Raw genomic sequence first — 18,797 nt, 5'->3', positions numbered from 1 at the left:
CACAAATATAAACATGGAGATGGGTGCAGGGCTGGCTAGTTAGGAATTGAAGGCTTATGGGCCCATAGCCCAGCAGAGGCGCTTATTCTGATTGGGCTGGAAGCTCAGTCAGAATTAGCACTGGGTTTCAAGTACCCATGAGCCTTTATGCACAGCTATGCGGGATTTATGCCCTCTTTTTTTTAATAGAGGCCCATCCTTCTGTTCCGAGTCTGCTCGTTGAGGCAACCATTCTGAGGCCGAAGCCATGCACCAGGGCTCCTTCTGGAACCCCCGTATCCCGGGCTCCAAATCTGACCAGCGTTGTCCCTGACTGCCTCTTCTCTCCCTCCTGGGGAATGCGGGGGTGCTCGGACCAGGCCCCGGCCCCTGACTGCACATCTTGAATCTTGTACGAGACTCTGACTGCGGTTTCGTAGGAGCCCTTTGGCTGGGGAGAAGTGGAGGACAGCAGAAGGCCTTGTTTCTCAAAACTCATTCTGAGTTCTAAGGGTAGGACTTTGGGTCATTTTTAAGTTTTGCTTCAGGAACGGAAAGCGCTATCCATTTCCCTACTGTTCCTTAGCTGTTGTCTTTTTTTTTTCTTTTTTGAAACTAGGCCGTTCGTAGTCAGAATGACAATTAATTAATGCTGCCTGTCTTTAGTCCCACTTGGTAGCAGGTTTTGAATAGACCGTAGTGAGCCAGTGTTTTTTTTTTCTCTGTAAAACACTGGCTCTGGAGTTGCAGCAGTAGCTTCCGTTTTTTTAATTAGCAGGCCAGGCAAACCTTTTTAGCTCTTTGCTGTGGCTTTTCTGCTGCTTTGGCCCTGCAGATATTGTAGCTCCCCGTTTCTCCACCTCGCCGTACTGGGGCTGTTCAATTTTTTTTTTTTTTTTTGTAATTTTTTGCTTCACTTTTTAAGTGCGCAGGCTTTCCAGGATGCTTAGGATTAAAGTGATTAGTTCCGGGGGTATTTGCAGCCAGCTGCCTGCATTAAAAGCAGATTAAGCAGATCACGTTGTTGCAAAGAAATTCAGATGAGCCAAGGGGTTGGTTTTTTGTTTTTTTTTTTGGAATCTGTTGCCTGACTGTGAACTGAGGGGGAAAGGTTAGGGCCCCGGTGTTGGTTCTCTTCTGTGGCGTGAGCGCCAGCCAAGCCGGTGGAGTCACCGGCCCATGGGATTTCTCAGGGCTAAGATAAGAGTAGAGAATGAATGCGTTCCTCTGCGATTTCTTGGTAGCAGCAGAGAAAAGGCCTTCCGTGGTCCTCGCCCGTTCTTGTTCTCTGTTCACAACTGCAGAAGGATCATTCCTATATGTTGTGTCGCAAAATGTAAATGCCATGACACGCTGTACATGCGTGTGCTTCATTCTGTGTACCACAGAATATCTGCCTTCATCGGATGATTTTTCTGTGTCTGAAACCAATTAGGGTGAAAACTCTCTTCTCCTGATGTTCTAGTAAAGTGATTTTTCTTTCTTTTTTTTTTCCCTCTGGATTGGGAGTTATTCATAATTCTACTCTGCAGTTACTAACTTTTCCTAAGACCCTGTTGATTTAGCATAATACTGTTGTACCTTGCAAAATAATCACTTTTCTTATTCAGTATCATTTGTTCAAATAACAGATAACCTGACTCTTCATTCCTTTAACTTTTTATGTTTTATGCCTACCTGGTTTCTTTCTTTACCTTTTTTTTTTTATTATTGTTAAACTCGTTTCCTAGCTGACTGATCATCCCACCAGTACTGCTACAGACTTCAAAGGAGCAAAGCCATCGCTGCCCTGAGCCAGAGCTATATCCATAACACAAAAATAGAGCCGAGATCCTACAAGTTTGGGGAGAGAAATGTTAGAATTTCACCCCTGGCAACTTCTCCCCTTCCTTCTGTCTCTCTTTTTCTCTTCCCATCTTCTCACCCTTCTTTTTGTGGCCTTCCCCACCCTCCAGCAGGAGTCCATCCTCCCTACTCCTGCCCCCTCTTGACGTTTTGGCTTTTGAACCCCCTGTAGCCTGTGTTTCCCACAAAGCAGCCTGGCTTCTGCTTTGCACATGAATATTTCCAAAGCGGTAATTGTGAGTTGCAGCTCCTTGCACCAGCAGAACTTGTGATGGTGGTGAGCTCCTGCTGCTTTGAACCAGGAGGAAGGTGGAAAGGCGTTGGAAACCGAGAAGGATTGAGAGGATACAGAGCTAGAGAAGGTGGGGAAGCTGCAAGGAGATTGGGGGGGGGGGGAGGGGAGGAATAGCAGAAGACATTGGGTAATGGTTGGAGTGAGGGCTCCAGTCACTTTGGGGACGGAGAGGGGAAGACATTTGTGCCCGCCTTCCTCTGCTGCCCCAACTAATGCCTGGAAGGCTGAACTCTTCTCAGCAGATGACTCTGGAACAGGAAGAAAGGTTAACTTTGCCGGCTAGTCATAAAAAATAAAATGGAAAAAAAAACCAAACCCTTGCTGATCCTTCAGGAGCTGTTCTGTGAGTTTCTCAAGCCCTGCTGCCCTGATTCAGGCCATTTCTGCATCTTTGCTTTCAGCCCTTTTCATGCTGTACACCCTGTTTGCAAGGTTAGATAGGGATTGTATTCATCAACTTGTCTGCTGTCTCTCGAAGCTAGAGGGGATGGCTAGAAGCTGCTCTTAAAACACTGCAACTGCATATACTGCTCAAATCTCAGGACTGGGGGTAAGGATTAAATAAATACTTCATGTCTTCTGCGGTAGGATTAATTCAGAAAGCATTCAGCCCCCCTTCACGTTTTCCACATTGTTATGTTACAGCCTTATTCTAAAATGAAAATGCATTTTTTTCCCTCCTCAGCCTACACACAATACCCCGTAATGACAAAGCGAAATCAAGTTTGTGAAATTTGTGCAAATTAATTCAAATTTACTTACGTATTCAGACGCTTTACTCACTACTTTGTTGAGGCACCTTTTATAGTGATTACAGCCTCAAGTCCTCCTGAGTATGATGCTACAGTCTTGGCGCACCTAGATTTGGGGATTTTCTCTCATTCTTCTCTGCAGATCCTCTCAAACTCTGTCAGGTTCGATGCACAGCTATTTTCACGTCTCTCAGGAGATGTTCAATGGGGGTTCAAGTCCGGGCTCTGGCTGGGCCATTCAAGGACATTCACAGATTTGTCCCAAAGCCACTCCTACGTCGTCTTGGCTGTGTGCTTAGGGTTGTTGTCCTTTGGATAGTAAATCATCGCCTCGGTTTGAGGAACAGAGTGCTCTAGAGCAGGTTTTCATCAGGGATCTCTCTGGACTTTGCTCCGTTCATCTTTCCCTCGATCCTGACTATCTCCCAGTTTCTGCAGCTGAAAAACATCCCCACAGCACGATGCTGCCATTACCATGCTTCACTGTAGGGATGGTGTTTGCTAAGTGATGAGCGGTGCCTGGTTTCCTCCAGACATGACACTTGGCATTCAGGCCTAAGAGTTCAATCTTGGTTTTATCACACCAGATGATCTGGTTTCTCATGTACTTGAGTGATTTTTGGCAAACTCCAAGCGGGCTGTCATGTGCTTTCTACTGAGGAGTGGCTTCCATCTGGCCACTCTACCATAAAGGCCTGATTGGTGGTGGAGTGCTGCAGGGATGGTTGTCCTTCTGGAAGGTTCTCCCATCTCCACAGCGGAACTCTGCAGCTCTGTCAGAGTGACCATCGGGTCCCTGACCAAGGCCCTTCTTCTCCAATTGCTCAGTTTGGGTGGGTGGCCGGCTCTAGGAAGAGTCCTGGGGGTTCCAAACTTCTTCCATTTAAGACTGATGGAAGTCAGTGTGTTCTTCGGGACCGTCAATGCTGCAGCAATATTTTTGCACCCTTCCCCCAGACTGTGCCTCAACCCTGTCCTGGAGGTCTACAGACAATTCTTTCGACTTCATAGCTTTGATTTTGTTCTGACATGCACTGCCAACTGTGGGACTTTATATAGACAGATGTGTGTGCCTTTCCAAATCATGTTAAATCAATTGAATTTACCACAGGTGGATTCCAAGTTGGAGAAACATCTCAAGGATGATCAATGGAAACAGGAGGCACCTGAGCTCTACTTTGTGTGTCATAGCACAGGGTCTGAAAACTTATGTAAATGTGATATTTCAGTGGATTTTTTTTTTAAATTCATTTGCACAAGTTTCTACAAACCTAATTTCACTTTGTCCTTATAGGGTATTGTGTGTAGATTGAGGAGGGAAAAACTGCATATTATCCATTTTAGAATAAGGCTGTAATATAACAAAATGTGAAAAAAAGTGAAGGTCTGAATACTTTCTGAATGCACTGTACATGGCACCCTGTTTATAAATCGCCAACATTTTTCACAGTAGGATTTTTCTACAAATCCTGGACAAATTTCAGAGGTTGGTAGGATTGGTTTCTCACATTTCAGTGAAGAAATCCAAAAAATTTGCTTTGGCTTTTCAAAAGAATAGAAGCAGATTTTGTCAGATTGTGGTTCGGTTTGTTTTTTTTTTTTTTCTAAGAAATCTGAAGCAAATTCAAATCCACTTTTAATTTATTAAAATTTCTTTTAAAATTTTCTTTAACTCTGCCAGAAGAATCCCAGCAGACTTCTTCAGTAGATCTGGGGGATATCCAAAAACTCTTGTCAAACCAGAACAAGGATGAACTTGGCCCAGAGTGAGTTTGACTTCAAACTGTTGATACAACTCTCTGCATGGCTGTATTCTGAACGTATGAACCAGGAAGCTCAGCCTGTCAAACTGAATGTTTGTTTTTTTTATTTAACATAGAATTCTCATGGCAAAACTTAATTGTTTTGTATCAATCCGGGCATGTATCTATTGAGCACTGGTTCCCAAACTGTAGCTTATGATGGTAAATAGTTCACAAAATCAGTGGATGGGGGGGGTCAGTGGAACAAGGTTGCTCCCCTTGCATCTGGACATTTGACCGGCCTTGGTGGTCAGCATGAAGTCTGTGAACCAGCATGCTGTTGGGCCCCACCTGCTTCTCCTTCTCTTGCTTCTTGTTCGAACAAAATCCTCTGCCAGAGCCAGAAACATAGGCCCTACCCTATCTGTTACTGCTGCTGCTTTCCCATTTTTGTTAAGTGGGAGTGAGAGAGGGGGAGGAAGAGCAGAGGGTCTGCTAATTTGTTTGGAGTTGTCTATACCTTCAAGTGTTAAAATTAGGTTATGTTGGATTAATGTGTTGAGAGCACTGATCTGAGGCCTTCTCATATAAAGTAGGCTATAACCCTGAAGATACCTGTAGCAGAAACATGAAGACTTCAGAACTCTTTAAAAGAATATGTTGTCCAACTTGATTAATATTGATGATAAGATTAGATTACTAATTTGGTGGTGGTTCTAGCTAAAGAAAAGTAAAGCAAGCCCTACACAGATAAGTAATGTAACTGGAAACCAGTTCTTGATGAGTACAGGCTTTTCCCACAGTTGGCCATTTTGTCATTGTCACGGGGCTGCAGGCTGGAATCAGGATGCACCTCCGCAGAAGTGGTGCAGGACCGCAGGGCTGGGCTGGTGCTGATCTTCTGCCTAGCCAGCCCTCTCTCCCGCACGTTGAGCCCTTAGGCTCTGAGGGCTGGTAGGACTTGTCTCCTGCTGAACATCATGGCAGGGACTGGATTCAAACGCAGGCTGGAAACTGGACACAGGCTGGGGGTTGGACCTGAGGCAAAGGGACAAGGGCAAGGCCTAGGCCTGGGAAACAGATAAGGAAAGACTGGGGCTGGACAGGGCAAGGACTAGACAAGACCCAGACAGGACAAGGAGAAGACAGAACAGAAAACACAATAGGCCTGGAGGCCACAAGGCTAGGCAAGGTAGAAGGCCCGGAGCCCACAAGACTGGCCAGGTCAGAGAGCCGAGGTGACTTAATGAAGAGGCATTGAAGTACTGGACAGTAAGGTGGTAACTGAGGTATTGTAGTCAGCAAGGCGGTAATTGACAAGACAGTGAGCAAGGCTCATTGAAGACCCCTGGTGGTGGGAAGACCGCAGTAGGCTGAACCTTGGCGCAAACGTGACAGTCATGACCTTCAACCACTGAGTGTATTGCAGCACGGCAGACAATATGAAATAGGTTTACAGGTTTTGGGCCCATTTTGTGGTGGCCGATGCATATGTTACAAAGAAGTTTTGGCTATAGCAGAAGTTGAATTCACTTTTCGCAGAGATGAGACAACTTTAGGGGAATGGTAGAGTCTCGGCTGAAGAAGGCTAGCGTGATCCAGAAATTTGTAGGGTGGGGATTGTGGTCTCTCTTTTATTTATTTTTTTATTGTGATCACTAATTTGATTTCAATGATTCAGTTATATTGAGTTAAAAATGAAGCTTCCTCCTACCCGCTGATACCTGTTGTAAGTGTTTCTTAAGAAAAGATGAATGAAAGAGTAGAAATCTTAGCAAGTGGTAGCTTTTGAAGGATCCAGATAGTTCCTTAAAGAAAGAATGCCTTGCCTTAGCAGAAAGCCTCTTGGGTTTTCCTCTTGACTGGTGAATCAGAAAGCTAATAGCTTGTAGTAAATCTATTGAAAGGATGACTGAAAGCAATGAGAAAAGTTAATATTACTCCTCCAATACCATTTAATCTCTGAACCCTTTCATGCAGATGTAAATCAGGATTTTGCACAACAGAGAGAATGAGGGAGAGCGTCCACAGTTGTTCGGTGGAGGAGAGAGATTTATAACATCCGTCAGGGTAACATCTGCTGCTCCGTCCTTGAAGTTCTAAGTCTGTGACTCTTTCTGACTCTTCTCGGGTTGGCAGGATCCCATGAAAAAAAACAAAAAAACACCAAAATGAATGCAGTTTGCACAAGATCGGCAAATAATCAAACTCCCCCCCCCCCCCCCCCCCCCCCCCCCCCCCCCCCCCCCCCCCCCCCACCCCCATTTTTTTCTTTTTGTAAAATTCTGATCGGTATTTTTTTTTTCATGGCCCAACAATCTATTGGAACAAAAATGCTAGAGCAAGTTTAGTTACACCTGTTTTACCATTCGAACTTAAATCGATTTCACCGTGCAAAAATAACTTCGGAGCTTTGCAGTGCCAGCGGCATATGGGGCTCCCTTATTTTTCGATTTCCTTTGACCGCCTTTTGGGCATTTAAAAATGAAGCCGGAAGGGGGGAGATAACCTGTTCCCGATTGCTGGGCTCGGACAGAGGATATGGACAGGAAGATTTCTGTGGTACTTAAATTCTTTGCTCTCCCACATGTAATAAAACGTCTTTTGGTGGTGGTGGTGGGGGGGTTGAAAGGAAAGAAATGCGTCTTTGAAGCACGAAATGCATTTCCCCCCCCCCCCCCACCCCTTTTTTTCCTTGGCAAGCTTGGGTGTCGCTGTTCTGTTCAACGCACGCCAGAGATTCAACTTACCGGCCACCCTGTGAGCCGGGACTGCGGGAGGCTGGGCCCCGACGGTACCAAGATCGGTGAAAGTGATGCAATGGCCTTTCTAATGCAGCCGGGGCCTGTTATGCCGACATCCTCGTCCAGTTTTCAGCAGAAGCAGAAAGAAGCAGATTTTGCAGCCAGTCGGTTTTTTTTCTGCAGTTGGAAAAATGCGTATCAGAAGCCGATTCGCACCAGATTGAAGTTCTTGACTGACGGCAGGGTAATGGCAAAATCTTGGTGTATTTATTAGCAATTTTGTAACTAAAGCAGGGTTGGTTTGTTGTGTTCGTCCACATAGAAACATAGTAATGATGGCAGAAAAAGACCAAACGGTGCATCCAGTCTGCCCAGCAAGTTTCCTATGGTAGTAGCGGCCGCTGCGTGAAGGTTACCCCAAGGCTTATGTTAAGGGTAGTAATATTAACAGTCACAGCGAAGCAACTGACACAGCCATAACAGAATTACTGCTAGCAACATTTTTACGGGGTGAGCAGTCTTCTTGATAATTCAGACAATGCTGCTTGAACGCGCTTTGCTTTCGGACTTGGCCAGAGTAGCAGCCCTGCGCTTCTTTCCTAATGTCTGCGTATCAGTACCCCGGACCGTAAAAGTCGGATCCCAGCGCCGGCTGTCATCTGAATCCAATTCCTCTCCTCTCCCCCCCCCCTCCCCCCGCCGTCAAAGTGGAGAGCGATCTTGTAGTTGTGTCAAAGTCATGAAAGCTAATTGTAGTAATCCCCAAGCCTTCTGTCAGGGGAAGTAGCTGCTGCCTCCATGCTGCATCGGAAGACTTATGAGGAGAGGCTGAAGGATCTGAATATGTAAACCCTGGAAGAGAGGAGGTGCAGGGGAGATATGATGCAGATCTTCAGATACCTGAAAGGTTTGAATGATGCACGATCCTCAAACCTTTTCCGCTGGAAAGCAAACAGAACCAGGGGTCACGAAATGAAACTCCAGGGGGAGCGACTCAGAACCAACATCAGGAAATGTTTCTTTACGGAGAGGGTAGGGTGGGCGCCTGGAAAAGGTGGTGAGAACGAAAACAGTAAACAAATTAAAAAAGGCATAGGATAAACAGCGTGGATCCCTAAAGGCCAGAGCTGGAAATGACGAAAAGAACAGAATCCTATTCTGGTGTTCGGACATTAAAAGGAGCTTAGAATGAAGAGGCACTTGGATGTCTGAGCAGGTCTCTTCTGCCTGTGCTCTGCTCCCTGCTATGGTAAAAGGGTCCCACCGAGGTAATACGAACATGCGATGCTCGTTTCCGTGTCTCGCTGACTGTCGGCATTGGGAGTTCGGCTGGAGGGCAGGCAGTGCTGGATTGCACTTCTCAGGCCCTGTCCTCTGCCTGCCTTCACTTGGAAGGTTAAGAACGAAGGAGCTGTGCCAAGAGGAACCGCCATAAAGAAGTTAAATTAAATTAAAAAAAACTCAAAACAATTTGGTGTGTAGTGATGCTTGTTTGTGCCGTACTGTACACAGACATCAATTGCTTCTCAACCAGCTGATGTGTAAGTTTTTGCTGTTATGAAAGGGACCTTCTGTCTTGGAGGCTCAAGGCAGCTTTCTTGTCTGAGCAGAACTGGACGGGAGAGTTTTAAATACAGGTGGATTGCCAGCTAGCCTGCATCGGTGGGCATGCAGCTTTGCGCCAGGACTTCTGCCACTCCCGGTCAGTGCGGCTAACAAGGAGCTTGCTGACATCGATACTTTGTAAACCGTTGTGATGGCAAAACTGAACGATGGTATATAAAACTCGATAGATAAATAAAAATAAAATAAATGTCCCACTTTGTAGCCTCAGCATGAAAGGAGCGCTGTTTACGCGTGGCAGGGAATCTAACCCCCTGCTCCGCTTCAGTCTTAAAATCCAACCAGGTGAGTGCTGTCACTGCATTCAGGAAGAATTAAAAAAAAAAAAAAAAGAAAGAAGTTAGTGCTCAGCGGCACGGTGAGTGGACAGTTTTATCAGCGCCAGTTAGCCAGATAATTTGTCTGGACGTGAGTGAATGATTAGGCACACTGCTGAATATAGCCAGTTAAAGTCTTAGTTAGTTGGAGAAACTTAACCAGCTAATTTTAGGGATGCTGTCCTGGATGGCCAGACTTAGCCAACCTTCAGTCTGTCCCAGAGTGCCTCCCACTTATCCAGCTAACGTTTTTATTCAGCTAAACAACCAGACAAGTCGGGCCTGTTCAGAGCAGCAGAAAGCTTCGACCCTGCAGTTTTATGTGCTTGCATCCCAAAAGTAGCTGGACAAACCGTCTGGATTTTGACCTCCACGATATTTGTCATTTTCATAGCACTGCTGAATGTACACAGCGCTGTACAACGGGAGCAACTATTAAGGCACAATAAGTCTTTGCCCCAGAGAGCTTACAGTCTTAAGTGGGTACCTGACGTGACAGGAGATAGTGACTTGCTCAAGGTCACAAGGCGCATCAGTGCGGGAAGTGTAATTTGCCTTGTTCTCGTGAGGCCCATTCGTGCTAACCTCTTGGCCCTCTCTTCTCTTTTGAATGGAGAGTTCTCCTTCTAAAGAGCAAGGGCACAACATCACTGTGAACCCTAGGTGAGAGAGGGGCGCAACTCTGACAAGAATAGGGAAGAGGAGACGCAGGCTGAACGAAGCGTTCTGTGGACCGCTACTGCGGATTTAAAGGCGAGCGAGATGGGTGGTAGACACAGGAAGGGAAAACTCTAGTGCCATGGGAGCTGCTTGCCAGGATAGCTGGGATTATAGAGAGTCTGAAACTGCTCAGCATTTGACTTCTAGAGGAGACGCCGAGGATGCTAAGTGCAGTACAGCAGGACACCAGGGGCAAGCAGTGGTAGGTGAAAAATGCCCCCAGCTGCTGTCTAGGAGGGTGGGGGGAGGGCGGGGATGGGGTTGAGGAGTAGAAAGTATTTCACTGCTCAGAATCCCAGGCACCCGTTTTGGACTAAGAGGCCAGTGCGTTTAGATTTGAGGACTGCCCTTTGGGGGAAATGCGAGAGTGTCACCGTGCAAAGCAGGTGTACGACTAGGGTTGCCAGCTGGCTCCAGATTTTTGAGGACAGGTTGATCCAGCCTTGGTTTCACTCCATGTACTTGTAGTCTTATTTTTCTTAGGGAATGCAATGGGGAAATCAGAATGAGTCCTAGCAAGCAATGGGGTAAAACAAGGACTGAATCAAACGTGTCCTGAAAATCTGGAGCCAGTTGGCAACCCTGTTTTAATATTACACACACATACACTATTAGCTAGGCGCTAGATTGGACGTGCGTTTTGCATCGGGCGTAAGTCTAGTGCATCTAAAAGGTGCGTCTAATCTCATGTTTAGTGGCGCACTGACCTGAGCGCCCGATATTGCATCGGCCTGAAAGTGTGTGTGCTGGGGCTGGGGAGTAGTGGGCAGCGCTGGGAAGGATGTAACCCCATGAGGGAGGGGGGAACAATTATCTTGCTGCAGGCAGGTAACTGAATGAGGTGCGGGTGCCTGAGGTTCTCCAAGATACTTGCTTGTTCTCTTTTCATCGTGCGGTGCGCTAGGAGCCAGCCTGCATTCAGCACCCTCTTTTGGAAGCAGGCTTTCTTTTGTCTGGCAAGGGGGTGGAGGGGAAGGTGAAGAAACCTCCCCAAGTGGCCCGGGCTGTGTAGATAAAACGAGCACCTTTGGTTTTGGGTTCAGTGCAAGCCGGTACAAGTCAAGGCTTTTCCTTACCTGTCCATTTCTGCTCATAAACCTGAAAAGACTGCCGCCCGGACATTGCTAAACTTCCCTTGGTGTGGGACCTTGGAGGACTTTTGTATTTGCTTCCAAAAAATGTGCTATCTTGAGGTCTTGCTATTGGGATTTCACGAACTGCGAGAATATTTCCAAATCTGACCACACGCTTGGTTTTATTTATTTATTTTGGGCCTTCCAAAATATGGAGATTTTATTAAGGTTTGGTGCCAGCAGACCTTTTCTGGTTCAAAGGAGTTTAGACACGAGATGTTCTGGACCCTCTCTCTCTGGATTTGGTTTATCCAAAAATGGCAAATTTGTATGCATTTTGGAAAACGAAGGTTGGGTTGACGCTTCATCTCCGAATTTTTGTATGTGCGTGCCTCAGTCTGGCAGCCGGCCATTGGAAACCTCTGCACTTGACGTTCTTGGATATCGCCAACATGCCCGGCACGTGTTTTGAAGCAGCACCGCCAGTTACAACCTGCCAGATTTCTGTGCTGAAATGCTTCCCCAAGCCTGACCAGCACCAACATGCAGAATGGAGAGGGGCGGGGGACTCAGCTTGGTGGTGGTGCTTGGGGTTAGGTTCCACCTCCTGGCTCATGTACTATAATGTTAAGTGATTTTTAAAGTGGGCAGTGTGGAAGCTCTACTTTAACCAGAGGGTATGGTTCAAAGCACAAATTGTATTATTTCTTTTTTCCATGTTTACCTGGCGCCTCTTAACTAGGGCACCTTACATGCATTTCAGCCTATTTTAGAGCAGACGGGCAGTATGTGCTAACTGAACTGGTGAAGGAAATGCCAAGTAGAAATGGATTAACCGAAAGTGAGCTTAAAAAGATGAGGGTTCAACTTGCACTTAAACTTGTGGGACTCTGGGATTGCAGGAGGGAGCTTACGATATAGATAAGGGCCAAGCCCAGAGAAACCCTGCAACCAAGAAGTGTCACAGAGAACAGTTTGATGGGAGGGACTGGAGATATAGAGATGGGAAATGAGTTGAGAGAAAGGCAGAGCTCTGGATAACGTTTGTAAGCAATTTAAGGATCTTGACTGGCAGTGAAATGTACTTGTAAGCAATGCAAGTGGATGAGGGAGAGACAGGAGTTGAGAAGGCTCCAGGGTTTGGGGGGATAGAAAGAGGGGACTGGGATGTGATTGCTGCTTGGCAGGTTCTCAGCCTCTGTTTATGTAACTTCTCTGCTCTCAGCCAGCAGGAGAAACCAACAAATGTTAAAGATTGTGCTAGTGTGCTGGTCTGACCCCTGCTATAATTATTAACATGGAAGTTTTTGAGGCCGCTTCGCATGCAGGCTGTGGAATGGGCCATTTTGAATTTAGTTCATGCCCGTTATCATTGGTAACAGAAAGCAATTTACATTCAGGTACTGTTGGTATTGCCCTGTCCCCAGAAGGCTTACAATCATTTTTCCCATAGACCCAGAATGGGAGAAAAGCCTTAGTAAATCAGGCCCTAAGTTTGTACTCAAGGCAGTGGAGGGTGAAGTGACCTGGCCAAGGTCACAAGGAGTTACAGCAAGATTTGATCTGTGGCTTCCGTGGTTCTTAGTCGGCTACTCTAACCACTAGGCTACTTTTCCTCTCCAGTGCACCGAGGAGTGACCTTGAGTGGTTTGGTCCTGAGGCACTCCAGAGGTGCTGTCCTAAACAGGGTCTAAGGTGGTTCTTTCTCTGCTGAGCTTGGCTATTCCCACACTGTGCTCGCAGTGCCTGCTGATGAAGATTAGAAAGGTTATTAATGCCTCTCTCTTTGCCCAGAACCAGACACAGCTCTGTATTTCGAAGCCTGCTCCTCTTATCCTGATGTCCGTCTTGCTCCATATTTTAGTCCACAGTGACTGCCAGGGCAGGCAAGTCCCCGTCTGCCTCATTCTGTTTTCTAGGCCAGTGTTTTCCACAGCACACTGGTCTGCCTTCAGACCTGATCGGGTGTGTCACGGAAAAGTCACCCCTGCCTGATGCTGAGATCCAGACCAGCACCTGGGCTCAGCTCGGCTCATCGCAGCAAAAGAAACACCAGCGGGGGCTCATAAACTTGTAGAAACTCCTTTCTAAAAACGAGTAATCTTGCACTTCTCTCCTTCTTGGCTACAGCAGGAGCTCTGGAGTGCGGTAATTAATGAATTGGGTAGGCCCTGTTTTGTGCAGCACCATGCATTGCGCACACACACCTACAACACACCCACTCCATCTTCCCCTTCCTGTGTGTCCCAGAGTCCTTTCAGCCTCCGACCCATCCCCAGGCTAAGTGAAACGGACCAATGTGCACTGAGCACTGGATGTGACTCGCCCTGAATGCTAGCAACACCACCGTGGAGGAGACAGTCACACGCGGCAGTAAAGGTAACTAATCAAACCAGCTGCTCGCACCACCAACCACTTCTCCCTTTTCCTGCACTTGGATATAGCGGGGGAAGCTGGTCCATTTTAATTTCATGTATGTCTCAGTCTCCTCTCTTCCCTTTGTCTTAAAATTCGGAAGAGAGACTGGTGGGGCTTTCATTGCTTCCCCTAAGCTCTCTTGGCTCTTGCGAGTCTTCTCCTTTGCGCATTGCCTGCTTGGTGGAGGATGGTGTGCCTCACGGCATTTTTTGCAAACGTAGGTGTGCCTTGGGCTTGAAAAGGTTGGGGAAAAACTGCTCTAGGCAGTCTGTTTTGGAAGTGTAATTAGTACACACCCCTAAATCATCGTTTTTATTTCTTTGACCAGCAGCTAGAAACCTGCAAGCCAAATCGAGCCAGATTTTATCTGCAGCAGTCCCGGATTTACGTATCCAGTGACCGGGCAGTGACCCATTTCATCTCACTTTTTTCCGAACGGTGATTTGATTATGAAGCCGCTATCCATTCTATCCTCTGTTCATGTGTACCAGGTCTACAGGCACGGACAGACTGATCTTTGGCTGCAAAGGAGGTTCGCTCTGCTACACCGCTTTCATTCCCGGGCCGCTGAATATCCGGCTAAGTTACTTAACTGGCCGGTGCTGAATATTGGGCCCAAGGAATTTTAAAAGGCCTAGCAGTGTATATCAGTCATAACATCTGTGTTGTCAGGATCAAAAATTGCCAAAGATGCCTTGGGCTAGTTGGTTATCCTTTTTTTACCATCTAGGAAATGCCTTAATTGATCCGGGGCATAAAAAAACACATTTAACGTTGCGTTACAAGGATATTTCAATAAGAACATAGCCCCAGGAGCTCGTCTCCTGATGCGTAGCAAGGAAAAGTTTTCAGCTTTCTTGAGTTCTGATCCAGCTAGATCAGGAAAAATCCAGACCCTCTGCCCCTTGTAAACAGTCTGTGCATGGCGAAAGTACAACAATCCTTTTTAAATGCTGTCCAGAAGCAAAGGAAACTAATAATGGTGCTCTCCTATGTTTTAGTTTCTCCAAGATAGCTGACAAATCCCGACTATCTGCAGACACTTGACCCTGCTTAAGCTTGGATTCTTAAGTGTCTTGCTGTCTTCTCCCCAGTAGAAAAGAAATTTTCACTGGAGGAGAGTTCTCCAAAGGTATACGTAAGATTCTGCCAGACATACTTCAAGACATCCCTCAGCAACGTCTCTAAAACTTGCAAAATTGTATAAAACATCTGAATCTGCACTTCCTGACTTTTCCCTATCTGTTCGCATTTGTAATGCAGTAAAATCTTACCCTGCATTAAGGTTACATTCACACTTTTAAGGTCTTTGATATCTCCTTCCACCGCTCTAAAACAACCTTCATATTCTTTAGAACTGGATTTCTGATTGCAAGCTAGATTTTTGAGACAGAATATGTGAATCGGTGTTGGAAGAAGTTACTGACAAAGTAGAAACCAGTCTAGCAAACCCTGTCCAAACAGCATCAAGAGTAACCACAGTCTTGTTTAATTAGGGGAGATTTACTGACTGCCTCCATAGGTGCTGATACTGGGACTTCGCCCATAGATAGTATCTTACAAGAATTTTTAAATAAATAAAATCTTAGACGTAATTACTTTTGTGGTCAGTCCTACTTTCTCATCCTGTCCAGCTCGGTTCTCCAATTGCAACCTCGCTATGGCGAGCTGGACAAACCTGGAAGCCATCCTGGTTGCGACTCTCTCTCCAAAGAGCCCTGTACAGTACGCTAGTGTCATCCGCCAGTGTCCAATACTACGTCGCAGTTCCTTCACGCTCCTGCGTAGGCAGGCAGCCAGTCGGGATGAGAGAGGCATCGCCCCCCCCCCCCCCCCGGTGGTACAAGTACTCCTTCGCTCCAGCCGGCAACAGGGGCAATCCTGTCTGAAAGATTGATTTTTATGGCTGAACAGTGTCAATCCGTGGCTGCGTCGGAGAAGGCAGGGAAGACAGGGAAATCTCACAGTCTGGCCTTCCTCTTTGGTGGCATTATGCAGGCATAAAGCCCCACAAAGTTGCAATAAAGGTACATTTCTCTAACAGAACTGAACTCTCTGATCATCCTCTCGCCTCCATATTAGCTCTCTCACCAAATCATCCTCAGGATTTTTAGATGTAAGCAAGTTTATTGAAATCTGGTGGGGGGGGGGGGGGGGCGAGTTGCCCTCCCCAGCCTCACTAGGAAGTTGCCAGCAGTGACTAATGACAGCAAGGCCATGGCCAGGCCTCTTGGCTCCTGTACCAAAAAAAGGCCACCTCCTCCTGAAATAGCCCCTTTCAAATACTTTTATCATGGAAAAGGTAACGGAAGGTTCATTATCCCTTTGAAAAGGATTTTTATTCTGGAAGTCCCCTTCTGCCCTGTGAGCTCTGTCCTGTCCCAGTTGATTCCTGTTTGCAATATTTCCACTACCTGCTTTCCCCGCCCCCCCTTCAGTGTAAATTTACAATCCTGAATGCTTTTATTGAAGCAAATGCTTTTCTGAGAGAGAATTTATATAGTTACGGTACTTATTTCTCTTGTTTAGCTGGTGAACTGGTTTAATTTGGATCTCCTCCCCCAGGCTGATGGCTGCCGGCATGGTAACATAGTAAATGTCAGCAGAAAAAGACCAAAATGACCCATCCAGTCTGCCCAGCAAGGCGTTTAGGGTTATAACTGCTGCTTCATGCAGGTTTCTCTCGTGCCTTCGGTTTAGGATTGTAATTCCCCCCCACAGTTGCCCTATGTGTCTGGTATAATTTATTGCTTGGTTAACTACCCAGGCAGGCACCAGCAGACTGGACTTGCAAAGTCAGCGCTTTGAACGACATCACTTCTTAGAGATCGCCAAAACAGTCGCTCAAGAAGTTTTATTGGCTCTCTTCTCCGCTCTCTGCATTCCCCCCCCCGGTTAAATTTCAGAACTTCTCTTTTCTCGATCATTTCCACAGAAGTCCGGGGGGCTTGTCCTGCTCCTTCCTCTGGTTCTGTCCAGAGCGTCTGGAGATCCCCCTCCCCACACCTCTGCTCACGCTTCGTCCGGCCACCGAATCTCACGTGCCAGAAGAAGAGGCAAAGCCGCGACGTGGGGAACAAAAATCAAGAGAGCCCTGTCGCCCCAAATTAAAGATGGATCCTCAGATCTAGGACTTAAAAACAGAACTGTTCATGCTGTAACTGTGTGCAAATTCTGAGAAATATATTTGGGGGGGGGGGGGGGGGGAACCTCTGTGGATTACTCGGCCACTGCAGCTTGAAGAGCCCTTCAGGTCTCGGTGAAAAGAGCCAAAAGTGAGCGCAGCTGCTTGAAAGCCGAATGCTTTCGGGTTGGTGGCCCTTAACTACGGCAGTCCTGAGCTGCCAGTCTCCGACATGAGGTTTTCAGTAAGAAGTGGAAGGCTGGGTGCAGTCTCTGCTGCAGGGAGGGTGGGCTGCAGCCGTCATGAAATTGCACGGGGAGCGACATAACCCAGGCTGCTGGAGGTAAAGTGATTTGCTGGCGCTCATGAAAGAAATGTGTTTAGACGGTGGCGTTCCTAAGTGTCGCTGTCCGTCTGGGAGGCATAGCTTTGAAGCACTAACTTGCTTAACGTTTTTGTGCTGAGAGTGACTCTGACTCACAAGTAACAGGGCCGAGAGCTGGTAACTGGATTATTTTATAGCGAGTGGTGGGAATCCATTTGCAGCACGGTGAAGTGGTATTTTTCAATTTTCGTTAGGTTGTGACAGAGGTGGGAGGTAGGCATGATGACGTAGGATTGAGCTATGTGTTTTTTAAAATGTGGCAATGTGGTATTTTTTTTTTTTGAGGCAAAATTTGCATAGTTTTGGAGGAAGGGGGGTGAGGGCAGTTAATAGGACCCAGTGGTGTACCCTTGGATAACAGGTGCCCATAATAGGCAGTAACAAAGAGCGAAAAGCATACGCAAGATCACAGGGGTGGAAATATATTTAGAAAACCTAGGCACCAGTGAAAAAATGTTTAGGAACCAGGGAAAAAAAATGTTTCCTAGTTTTCTCTTTTTTGTTATTTTGCTTATTTGTTTGTTTTACTCTATTGACTTTGTTTTAGCTTAGGTGTAGCCTCTTTTCTGTTTTTATTTTTGATTTTCTGAACTGTAGGCATCTGGGTGACCTGGTTCCCTGATGGTTTTTTTTCCCAAACCCTGCAAGATCAGCAGCTATACTTAACACAAAGTTGGTGTATTAAGCATTAGCACGGGGTATGAAAAAGATGCTTTTCTCTATATTTTCTTCTGTAAAAACACCTCAGTTCATGCCATAAAGATACCCCCAGTATATGTGCATGCGTGTGTGTGTGTGTGTGTGCGCACGCATGCTCGCAGATAAATATTTTTCTTCTGACCCGCATTTCTGATGGTAAAAGAAACCTATTGCACTTACATTCCTGATGTACGTGGACTGTGAAGTAAGAGGCTCGCTCCTTCCCTTCTTTCCTGCAGATCACTTGACCAGCGAGGCTGCCTTCCTCAAGGAGCTTGTTCTGGGAGCTGGAGACACGATTGAGCTGTCCTGCAACACTCAGGGCTCCCTTATGTCTGTGCAGTGGTTCAAGGATGGCATGGGGATTGGGCCGACGAACCGAACGCATGCAGGACAGAGACAGCTGAAGATCATCAATGTGTCGTATGATGACTCGGGGGTGTACAGTTGCAAGCTGTGGCATTCCCATGAGATTCTGAATAACTTCACAGTGCGGGTAACAGGTGAGTGCCATGGGCCTTCTGAGCTGAGGTGCCCCTAGTTTTCTGCTTTGGTTGCGAGAGAGGAAGAGGAGGGTGTGATTTTTCTTCACTCCAGGGATGGAGGAAGAAAACGTTAAGTGAGTGCAGCGTTTCTCCTGAGTCTCGCAAGCACGGTCTGGTCAGTTTGGTAAGAGTCAGGGGGTCTTTTCTCTAACAAGGTTCAGTTTGTGAGAGGAATTTCAGCCAGCAAACAGCCTTTGTTGGAATTTAGCTGTGACGCTGATATGAATAACCCTGTTTATGTAAAAAGTGCTAGGAGAGGTTTATGGTGCACAGAGTACAATAGCCAGAACATCATCTGAAAACTGGGACTCTGAGCAGATGGGTGCCCCCAGTGCCATGCATGGAGCATTTAGTTTTGTGGTGACTTGGGCTAAGTTACTGCAAATGGGGACGTAACTGGGAGGAATTAGCCGGCTAAGTTATCTGTTTAATTCCAATATTCAAAGCTGGCTAAGTTTGGTTAGGCCAAAGAGCTGTCCTAAAGTTAGCCGGCTAACTAAGAATGCCGCCTATATGCTCTAGTGCAGCTGCACTAC

General features: G+C 46.6%; 1 protein-coding gene across 7 annotated transcripts in view; it reads left to right on the top strand.

The window, feature by feature from the left end:
- FGFR3 (fibroblast growth factor receptor 3) overlaps nucleotides 1-18,797 on the top strand; it is a 139,784-nt gene that overhangs the window by 20,165 nt on the left and 100,822 nt on the right. For 6 of the 7 annotated variants that reach the window (XM_029592590.1, XM_029592608.1, XM_029592604.1 and 3 more), the window contains exon 3: nucleotides 17,956-18,219. The exons of the other annotated variant lie outside the window; for it this stretch is intronic. In XM_029592590.1, coding sequence (XP_029448450.1) covers nucleotides 17,956-18,219 — 264 coding nt within the window. The remainder of the gene's footprint in view (nucleotides 1-17,955; nucleotides 18,220-18,797) is intronic. 7 annotated transcript variants of the gene reach the window in all.

Source organism: Rhinatrema bivittatum, chromosome 1 (assembly GCF_901001135.1).
Source record: "Rhinatrema bivittatum chromosome 1, aRhiBiv1.1, whole genome shotgun sequence".
Lineage (NCBI taxonomy): Eukaryota > Metazoa > Chordata > Amphibia > Gymnophiona > Rhinatrematidae > Rhinatrema > Rhinatrema bivittatum.
The sequence above is the reverse complement of the archived record's forward strand: the minus strand, read 5'-3'. Positions and strand labels throughout refer to the sequence as shown.